Source organism: Teleopsis dalmanni, chromosome 2 (assembly GCF_002237135.1).
Source record: "Teleopsis dalmanni isolate 2A chromosome 2, ASM223713v2, whole genome shotgun sequence".
Lineage (NCBI taxonomy): Eukaryota > Metazoa > Arthropoda > Insecta > Diptera > Diopsidae > Teleopsis > Teleopsis dalmanni.
Genome location: NC_051847.1, coordinates 238,236,698 through 238,248,134, shown reverse-complemented (window position 1 = coordinate 238,248,134; position 11,437 = coordinate 238,236,698). Strand labels below are relative to the sequence as shown.

The window sequence follows — 11,437 nt, the reverse complement described above, 5'->3', positions numbered from 1 at the left end:
ATAATTGTACATCTGTATGATTGCTCTTAAAATTATGGAATGGAACGCAAATGGTTTGCTTCAACACAAAAACGAATTAGAATTACTTCTGCAAACAGAAAATATAGACATATGCCTAATAAGCGAAACTCATTTTACAAAAGAATCGTATATCAATTTTAAAAACTATAATATTTATCATACTATTCATCCAAGCAATAATGCTAGAGGCGGAAGTGCCGTTATAATTAAATCCAACATTAAGCATTATCAAGATAATAAACTCTCTAATGAAGAGTTCCAGGCAACAACCGTTGCAGTTGAAGAGAGTGGTTCCAAAATACAAATAACGTCCATCTATAGTCCACCAAGACATAACGTAAAATATGAACAATACATAGATCTATTAAAATTACACAATCATAAAGCAATAATTGGTGGTGATTTTAACGCAAAAAATGTTCAATGGGGGTCAAGACTAAATACCACAAAGGGTAAGGAATTACTTAAAGCATGTCGGGCCACAGGTTTTGAAGTTCTCTCCACTGGCTCTCCAACATACTGGCCAACTGATAGAAATAAATTACCAGATGTCATTGATTTCTTTATTGTAAATAAAATTCAAAAAAGAGACATTGAAGTTAAAGCAGGACTTGACTTAAATTCTGATCATTCTCCAATATTGCTTACTTATGGATGTAATATTCTATCTACGATACCTAAACCGACACTAACAAACCGTCTAACAGACTGGAATTATTTTAAGGCCCAGATAAATGAAAATATTGACCTATCCTGCAAAATAAGAAGTATAAATGACCTAGAGAGTGAAACGCATTGCTTTACAAGCTTGATTCAAACATCGGCATGGCGCAGTTCTCCACTGCAGAATAGTAAGCAATTTGATAAAATCTATCCGGTCGAAATTTTAAATCTAGTCTATAATAAAAGAAAACTACGTAAAAAATGGCAACAATCACGATTAATACAAGATAAAAGAAACCTTAATAATGCCACTCAAAAATTAAGAAGAGAAATCAGCAATTTTAAAAATGAAAATGTTAAGAAATATCTTACAAACTTGACATATGATAGCAAAACTAACTATTCTCTCTGGAAAGCTATGAAAAAATATAAAAGACCGATCACACATAATCCTCCATTAAAAAAAAATAATAATGAATGGGCGAAAAGCAATATTGAAAAGGCACATGTTTTGGCTGAATATTTAAGTAATACCTTCAATCAAGAAGAAACCCATCATATAGAGCCAAATAACAACATAGATGATGAAGCTATTTTGCGGATAAAAAATAAAGAAGTAACTGGGGAAATCAAAAAATTGAAATTAAAGAAATCACCAGGATATGACCTCATAACTAGTGAAGTGTTGAAAAAGCTACCTCCAAAAGTAGCCAAACTTGCACAGATATTTAATGCGAGTATAAAATTAAATCATGTCCCTAGCTATTGGAAAGTTGCTGAAGTGGTGATGGTACTAAAACCAGATAAGGACCAACATTCTCCAACTTCATATAGACCAATCTCTCTCCTGCCAACCATAGGAAAACTGTTCGAAAAGCTTATCTGTAAAAGACTTGAAAAAGTAGTTTATCAAAGAAATCTTATCCCAAATCATCAGTTTGGATTTCGGAAAAAACACTCAACAATCGAACAAGTACACAGAGTTACGCACGAAATAAAAAAGGCATTAGAAAACAAAGAAACTTGTTCAGCTGTGTTTCTGGATATATCAAAGGCTTTTGACGGGGTTTGGCACTCTGGCCTGATATATAAGTTAAACACTATCCTGCCACAGCAATATTGTAAACTACTGGAATCGTATATTGGCGAAAGGTACTATCGAGTTAAACTACTTGACGCGTATTCGAAATTATATCCTATAAATCGCGGGGTCCCTCAGGGGAGTATACTAGGCCCATTGCTGTACCTGCTGTACACATATGATTTGCCAGTGAACCCAAGATGTATTGTTGGAACTTTTGCAGACGACACGGTATTAATGGCCACAGGTCCAAACAACAAGGTGTCTACCACTAAGCTTCAAATCGCTCTTCAAGAAATTGAACAATGGACAAATAAATGGAAGCTGATAGTAAACAGTTCAAAATCTAATCATGTAGACTTTACTAACAAAAGAGAAAATCAAATTTCATTATTTCTAAATAGCGTAAAAATTCCAGTTGCAAATTCTGCGAAATATCTAGGTATGACTCTAGATGCCAAACTGAGATGGAAGGTACACGTCAAGAAAAAATTAAATGAGCTAAAAATAAGATACAAAAAGTTAACTTGGCTTATTGGAAGGAGATCTAAATTATCTCAGCAAAATAAGCTTATGATCTATAAACAAGTCTTCAAGCCGGTCTGGCTCTATGGCGTCCAAATCTGGGGTTGTGCGAAGAAACATATAATAGATATGATGCAAAGATTTCAAAACAAAGCAATCAGAGATGCAGTTAACGCTCCGTGGTACGTGCGAAATTCTGATCTACATCGAGACCTAAAAATACCTACTGTCAAACAAGAAATTCAGAAGGCTGCTAAAAAACATTATGACAGGCTGAGACAACACTTAAACAGCACCATTCCAGCGCTACTTTGTGATGTCACTCACAGACGCTTATGCCGCTTCAAACCTAATGACCTTTTGAGGCGTTTCAACCAGCAAGGAGATGACTAGTTCGTATCTATATGCTCACCCTAGATAGACTTAGATAAATTTACTTGTAATAAAAAAAACCTCTTGTTAGTCAATATGACTAGTTGTTGTAAATTTAAACTCTTCATTTTGTTTAAATATAAATAATAAAAAAAAAAAAAAAAAATATTTTTATGATAAATATAAAACAATTGCTTGACGATTTAAAATTATATTTCGTGATGTGTTTCTGATAATTTTACGTTTTTGCTTTTTTCAAATGTGTCATCTGGAGGGAGATAAGACATTGATTTTTAACATGTTTTTGTGCGAATTCCACGCATACGATTCTGATTTTTACTTTATTTCAAAGCCTGATTTATTGCCTCTCAAATGCATGTGCGTCCAGGTCTATCGAACACTTAGTTGTTTTTTAATAATTTTTTAAGTAAGTATTTTAATGAACTTTTAACGTCAATTTATGTATATATTTATTAGATGATAGTTTTTGTAATATAATTATAAAATATCAGAGTAGTAAGCTACTCGCTGTAATGGCTGTTTGTGGGATGTCCAAAGCTGTGAATATAAAAACCCGGCATATATAAAATATACAAAATTATAATAAATTATAAACTAAGCTCAACCTATACGTTAACTATCCATTTTTTCAATTTTACGATTTTAAAATTTTATTTAAACTTAACACAAATTTTCACAGCATGCGAAAACCACTGTTAAAAAATTTTGCGTGAATGACATACCTGTTCAAATTCGGTCGCTAGAAGAAATTTGAGCAAGAGAGAGCGCAACTTGTGTGACACACCAGTATGATAGTCCGCACCAAAGAAGATTTTATATAGAACGGAAACTTAAATGAGCACAACACAAAATAACCCAGTAGAAAACGGATCGATCCGTCATCGAAGACGTCTTCAAGACATGGATACATACATGAAGACCGATCGATCCAAATGTATGACGGTCTTCGAAGACACTTTCATACAAATTAGCCAAATTTTTTTTTTTTTTATTTATTTTATTTTTAATTGTATCTTTCTGATAAGAAATTGACAATTATGTAATCAAATCTTAAAAACTAATCATTATGCAATTAGCAGGTGCAAAAAAGGAGTTTAAACTTTATAATAAAATGAAATGGATTATTATTATCAAAATTTATATCAACATTTTTAGTAAAATTACGTTAAGGTGGTACGAAGCTTTTTCGCTTAAGTCTAGATATTGTGGTATCAGAAAGCAGCTGTTGCGCCATTGGATTACTATGCTGGTGAAGTTTCACTTTATATTTTTGGCCGCATGTTGTAATGACGTCTGCAATAGTTGGGATTCCAAGATCTTTGTGGATATGTACATTTTTGAGATACCAAGGAGCACCTGTTATTTGTCTAAGTAATTTGTTTTGAACTCTCTGTATTTTTTCGATATTAGAAGCACATGCTGCACTCCAGAGTTCTATACCATAGGACCAGATAGGTTTTAAGATTGAATTGTATACCAAGACTTTATTTTCCAGAGTTAGCTTAGAGTTTTTATTAATAAGCCAATGGAGCTGCTGTGATTTTAATTTAATTTGAGATTTTTTGCTTTCAATGTGCTTAGTCCAAGTCAGCCTTCTATCAAGATGGATGCCAAGATATTTTACATCATGTGACTGAGGTATAATGATGTTATTCAACTTAACAGGGGGTACGTTTCTTTTCGCAGAGTAAACGTGACATGCACACTTTTCGTTTCGTTTACTTTTATGCGCCATTTTGCTAGCCACTTCTCCAATAGACTTAAGTGAGTCGAGAGACTTTGGGACGCCCTTATGTGGTCACTGTTAGAACTAAGAATTGCAGTGTCGTCCGCGAAAGTATCAAGTGTGTGATTTGAGAGTAGTGGGAGATCAGCTGTATAGATTATGTACAGAAACGGCCCCAATACGCTTCCTTGAGGAACACCGGCCATTATGTCGATTTCTCTTGAAATAAAGGTATTGTATTTCAATCTAAATTTTCTAGAAGATATATATGAATACAATAGCTTATGCATATTTTCAGGAAGATAACGTTTTATTTTATACATAAGACCTTCGTGCCAAACCTTATCAAAAGCTTGGGCTACGTCCAAGAAAACGGCGGAACAGTATTGTTTGTGTTGAAAGGCAGTATGTATTTCTTTAGCAATTCTGTGAACTTGCTCAATAGTGCCATGTCCTGTTCGAAATCCAAATTGATGGTTTGGGATCACATTGTTTTGAGTTATTATTGGCATAATATATGACAGGAGCATTTTCTCAAAGATTTTGGATAACTGGGGCAAAAGACTAATTGGTCTATATGATGATGCCAAAGTTAGGAATCAAAGTTAGGAATCCTGCTTTTGGAATCATTTTTATTTCTGAAACTTTCCATTGCTTCGGGTAGTAGCCAAAAGCGAGGATGCTGTTAAATATCACCGTTAGAAAAGTTATTGCGGAATCAGGCAATTGTTGTATCATTTTACCCGTAATTTTGTCGTATCCAGGTGCCTTTTTGGGATTTGCAAATGTTCGAATAGTCTCCTTGACGTTATCCAAACACAACGTAAGGGGAGTTTCAACAATAGAAGGAGATTCGATGTTAGGTTGGAAATCTGATAATTGTGGGTTTGGCTGAAAGACACCCTTTAGGTGTTCTGCTAAAATACAACCTTTTTCTTCGTCATTGCGAGCCCAAGAACCATCCGGTTTTCTTAGCGGTGGGTCATTTTGTATTGGCGTTTTAAATTTCTTCGTTGCCTTCCACAGAGAATAGTTGTTTTCTTTAAGTGGACCAAGTGACTCGAGATATTCTTGTAAAGAGCGGTTTTTGTCATCAGATAGTGCTTTTTTAAGATCTTTTGAAGCTTTATTTAATCTTTGTTTTGAGGTGGGTGATCGAAGTCTTTGCCATTCACGCCTGGCTTGTCGTTTTCGAGAAATAAGATAATCAATGTGTGATTGAAATACTATATTTGACTGGACTGATCTTTTTGGTTGAGAGGCTTTAATTACAGCATTATTTAATGTCTTGGTAAAGTGATCAACTGCTTTATCAATTTCTTTAGGTGAACTACAATTTGAATTGTAACTTATTTCCTCATTAATAATATTTATATATTTCCTCCAGTTTATTAGAGTTTTCTTATTCTGCTCATTTGAATTAGTGTTAAATTTTGTCAGAGTTAAAATAACCGGAGAATGGTCAGAGGACAAGTCATAAGATGATTTAACAGCAATATCTTCACGTTTCATACCATTAATGACTGCGAAATCGATTAAGTCTGGTATTTTTCGATTGTCTGATGGCCAGTATGTTGGGTGGCCTGAGGACACAACATCAAGGCTGTTGCCAAGTGCTGCATACAGTTGACGACCTCTTGGAGTTATTAGTCTAGAACCCCAAAAGGTGTGTTTAGCATTGAAATCCCCAGCAACTAGAAAGTTAGGACCGAGATCAGTAAAAAATTTCCGGAATTGATCAGAAGTAATAGCAAATTTGGGCGGGCAATAGATTGCTGAGACGACAGTTTTAGTTAGACCAGAAATTACACAAATTGATGTAGCTTGTAGGTATTTAAAACAATGCTTTTGAATTTCATAATGTTGTATTGTGTTTCTAACAAGTACTCCAGAACCACCACATGCTTTACCATCTGGATGTTTAGTGTCATAAAACTTATATCCAGAAACTCGAAAACAGTTTTTGAAGGTTAAATGTGTTTCAGATATAAGCAGTATATCGATATTGTTACTCACCAGAAATCTAGTTACTTCCAGTACATGTTGGCTTAAGCCGTTTGCATTCCAATGGCATATTGTGATTGCATTCATTTGGGTTTTACCAACTCAGCAATCAAACTTTGGTTTTGTATCATGCTTTGCATCAAGCTATTCATCATATTTTGCATGAAGTCCATGAAGTGTTCAATTTTTTGGGTAAAACTTGCGAGCATTGCTTCAAAGCCTGGAACAACAGTGGAGCTATTGGTAAGAAGTGGAATTTGTTTAATGGCATTTGCGTACGTCATTTGCTGCATTGGTGGAGCCGGTGGTTGCAATGTAGGACCAGTGTTCTGTGGAAGGGCCGGGAAATGAGATGTTGTGAAGTTTGGCAGATTAAGCTGTGGGGTGCGCTGTCTTTGGGCAACGTTTAATTTTAGTCTTAGAGCAGTGAAAACTGGACATCCTCTGTAGTTTGCTGTGTGGCTATCACCGCAGTTTGAGCATTTTCTAACTGCTGGGTTTTCTTTGCTTTCAGGACATTTATCTGAGCTATGGATTTTGGCACAAATAACACAAACTTTAGCAAGTTTACAGTATGACTTGGTGTGTCCATATTCCTGGCAGTTGAAGCACTGTACTGGAAAATTACGCTTGTGTGGTTCCTCTATAGTAATTTTTCTGTTTAAAAGAAAGCGAAGCAAATAAATAGGATGGACTTCGCCACTTTTCAACTTGTTTCTGTCTGGATACAGCTCAACTTTGTACATTGGTTGCGGCTTACGGTCTCTATTTAAGATATTAAATATACTTTTTGCTGCGAAGTTTTTTTCTTTAAGTGCATCGTGAATTTCTTTAATATCAACTCCTGCCTCTATGCCTTTTATGACCACTATTAGTCCTTTACTACTTTTTAATTGATACGTATAAAATTGTTTCGATTTTATCTCTAATTCAGCAATTACTTTACGAAACTGATCTTCACTTGAAACTTGTACCTTGGTTTCATTAATCATGCCCTTTTTAATAGGTACAACAAAGAAATTTTTTTTACCTATTAAATTTGAAAGTGAATTAACTAAATCACTAGAGTTTTTTTCTCTTACATAGATAGGCGGTGGTTTAACAATTTTATCTTTGATCTCTTCTATGTTTTCGCTTTCATCACTCAGTGCTTTGAATCTGTTGTTATAATTATTGTTGTTAACCTTTTGAATTTTGTCACGATTGTTTGCGTTTTTTTGTGGGCTAAGTTTTCGCTTAACTATTTCAGTATATCGTTCAATTCCTGTTTGTACTTTGATTGGTTTATTTGGAAGTCCGACATTTTTTCCGGAGTTAGGCGTTTTACATTGAACACTCCAGGGTTGAGGTGATAGAGATGGTACAGAAGTCAATGAATGTGGACACAATTTCGATTTTTGTTCCTGTTGTTGCTGACTTTGTAAAGTTTGCTTTTGTGTTTTATGTTGCTGCTCTTGCTGTTGTTGTATTTCTTGCTCTTGATTAAGTTGTTGTAGGCCTCCACCTTTCGGTGGAGTACGATCAACCGGCATTATAATCAATCAAAACGTTTAAAAAAAAAAATAAAAAAAAAAATAAAAAAATAAAAAAAATCTGTATATTTAATTAAAAAGTATTTTTTTTTTTTTTTATTCTGTCAATATAATTTATACAATTACACTTTGCAGTAATATTTTGTGTAATTGATTTGAACTTCTTTTTGATTTATATATAAGAATTTATTAACTTTATTTATTTAGCATAAGTTAACAAGTTAACTACTCAATTTACACAATTACACGATATTGTGAGATGCAATTTGTACAATTTTTTTTTCTATTTCGAACACTTTTCTTGTTTTTTATTTTAAGCTTTAGAGCTTTATCTGCTGTCTCTATCAGCTGTTTTTAAAAGTGTGTGAATTTAATGCAAATAAATATATTCAAAAAACAAAACAAATTTGCAAATAAATTCACTTTTTTGCATATCAACAATATAAATATATTAATAATTTAATTTTTGACGTTAAGTCTGGCACTAATATTTTTATAAATTTTGTAAGGAGTCACTATCTCGATTTATTGCGATAAAAATTTTAAATTATTTTGCACGTTTTGCACATGAAAAATATCAAAAATACGCAGTGATATTATTTTGCGCGCGCACTACATTAAACTTGTGATCAATGTATAAATTTATAAAACAAATAAAATGTTTAATTACTAATTAAAATTTACTTGATAATGCGCTATCAGAAATAACTGCATACATTTTTCAAATAAAATTAAAATCATATGGGTTCCTGAGCACGCAGTTATCAAAGGATATGAACTAGCATATCAAGCTGCCTCTGCCGCTGTTCGCTCTCCCTTTTTCTTATTCAATACATCAAAAAAAAAAAATATTTTAAACTTTGTAAACAAATATATGGAAGATGGAAGGGCAACAGAATGGTCAGTGTATAACCATCGCTATAAGTCGATCAATATCAGTGGATTGAATGCAATATATCCACAATCATGCACTCGCCAAGAATGTCAAATTTTTATCCGATTGCGTATGGGACATTCTAAGGTTTTTCATGAACACTTCTTGAGTGGCGATCAGCTATTAAACTGTCTATTTTATAATAGCACACCATTCATAGATCATATACTTAACGATTGCCCTTCTTTTGATTCTACTCGTAGTAATATCTTTTCAAACATCCTATCTACCAGCTTATTAAAAACAATTATTGTTAAAAATATACTTTTTATGATATAGGTATAAATATAATAATGCCTGTAATCTATTCAATAAAATTTAATTTGTAATATTCGAGCTGAAGGCCCGGGCAACTATTACTCGTTTTTCCTTTCTTGGTTATAATATTTTATATTTTGTAATTAAATATAATAAATAAACAAAAAAAATATTTAATAACTTTATTTCAATATATAATTAGTGGATCAATATACTGTTACTTTATATTTTTTATTCTATAGGTACTGAATTTTTTCAACACACGAAAAAAAATTGTTGAAAATATTCTCAAATTCATTCTGAACTTTTGCTACGACCGCTATGTTCGGGTAATAATCTGCAAAGTTTTAATGGATTCACAGAAATGGATTTTCTTGAGAACTTTAATACTCTGGTATTAATTAGCACTAAATTTTGCTTGCAAAATGTTTCACATTAATAGAGAGAGCGGACTTCCATGTAGTCGCCATGGAGAACCTTATACTTTCGAAAGAATTGTGGAACGTCGTTTTTCAACCATTGCCTCATACTAAAGTGTTTGGTTATCTACGTCTACAATAGATACTTACAAACATATTAACTTTGACACGAAAACATTAACTGTGAATGAACATTCACTTATACAACCATCCAAACCAACTATTGTGACCACTCCAATGCCTAAAATTCATATGATTTTGATAAGTAAATCCAATTATTTTATTTGTTTATGAATTCAACAATTTGATTTGAATTTTCGGTATCAAAGAACATGATTTTTTCAATCGATCTAATCAGAGATGATATTATTTGAAATGAGTTAGTTTGACTGGTTAAATCTTGAGTTTCTGGAATTTATAAGGCTTCTAAGCTAAGCTTTGTGGTCTCTTTTGTTATGTTCGTTATACGGTTGTTTTCGAAATGTTGAGATGAGCAGACATTTATGTTTTATAGGAGCACATATACGGTTCCATTTGAGACTTAAATTTTCGAACCATTTTTCCCGCAGATGTAGACTGCAGTTCCAACCACTACAATAGACTTTTGCAAGATTTCTAGTTTATTATTTATTATTATTTTTATCGAATTGTTTAGCGCTAAAATACTGCTATATTACAATTATAAATATTAAATGCTTAAATTAATATATATTAGATAAAATTTATTTTTTATATTAAACTCTTCCAACAAAAGGTAAGAGTTTAATATATTAATTAATATAGTAATTTTATATTGAAATTTGATGCCGTTTCATTTAATAGACAACGTCCTGTTTTTATAATATTTATTTATTAATTATTTTGAAAATATTCTGTAGGAGTATTTAAAAGGCATATTTGTTACATTTTAATACCATAAAACACTGTTCTTTTTCCACCTACTTAACAAAAATTTTTTTAAGTATTTACATGGAATTTATTTCATAAATAAAAAACAGTATATAATTTATATGTATAAAACACGCGATGTATCTAAATACATTAAAAAGAAATTTTTTTAAAGTCCTTCAAAAGTCCACACTTTTGCAAGTATGACGTATGCGGGTATATTCAACTCAATATCTAATATACAAACAATTATCAGTATTTTTCGTTTAAACTTAAAGAGTTCTTATAATATATTTTATAATAATAATAAAATCTATAAATAAATATCACTCATACGTCACGGCCTTTCTCACTAAAATATTTTTTATTTTATTTTCATTTTAACCTTAGTAAGCTCAGTTTTTTGTAAAAATATTTAAAAATGTTAAGAAATACATAGGAATTATTAAGACGAAGCCAATGAAGAAAGAAATGGAGTACGATAGTCTGTTAATTTATTAATAGAAATGCATTCAAATAGTTTATATAATGTATAAAGAAATGAGTTCTACTTTAAACAAAAAAAAAAAATAAATAAAATTCTATTGAAACTGAAAAAAAATTATTATTCGTTAAAAAAAGTTATCAATATTTAATATAGGGATATCTAAATATTAACTCAAAAAATGTGGAAAATAAATATCAATTTCCATGCAAATCCTTTCAAATTTATATGAGATAATTTTATAAAAATAGGAGATATTAAAAATTGATACCAGAAAACGAATGAAAGCTATGGTTTTTAGCAATATTTTCGAAGTTCAAATACATTCTTCTAACTCTAAACTAGAAAAATATTACACAGCAACTATCAACAAATTTATATCTAATTATAATAAATAAACATTCATAAAATAATTTATGTATTTTATGTGTTTAATTCAGTTGTGCTTTTCTCTTTATAGGTACGTTTATGTAAAAAAATGTATACAACATTTCTTAAGATAAATTCTT

The 11,437-nt window shown here is 31.7% G+C and overlaps 1 protein-coding gene across 1 annotated transcript in view; it reads right to left on the bottom strand.

Moving 5' to 3' along the window:
* Positions 1 to 6,500, bottom strand: part of LOC119677070 — an 11,394-nt gene extending 4,894 nt beyond the window's left edge. Inside the window, exon 1 of the mRNA XM_038088339.1 lies at positions 5,153 to 6,500. Coding sequence (XP_037944267.1) covers positions 5,153 to 6,500 — 1,348 coding nt within the window. The remainder of the gene's footprint in view (positions 1 to 5,152) is intronic.
* Positions 6,501 to 11,437: the final 4,937 nt, after the last annotated feature.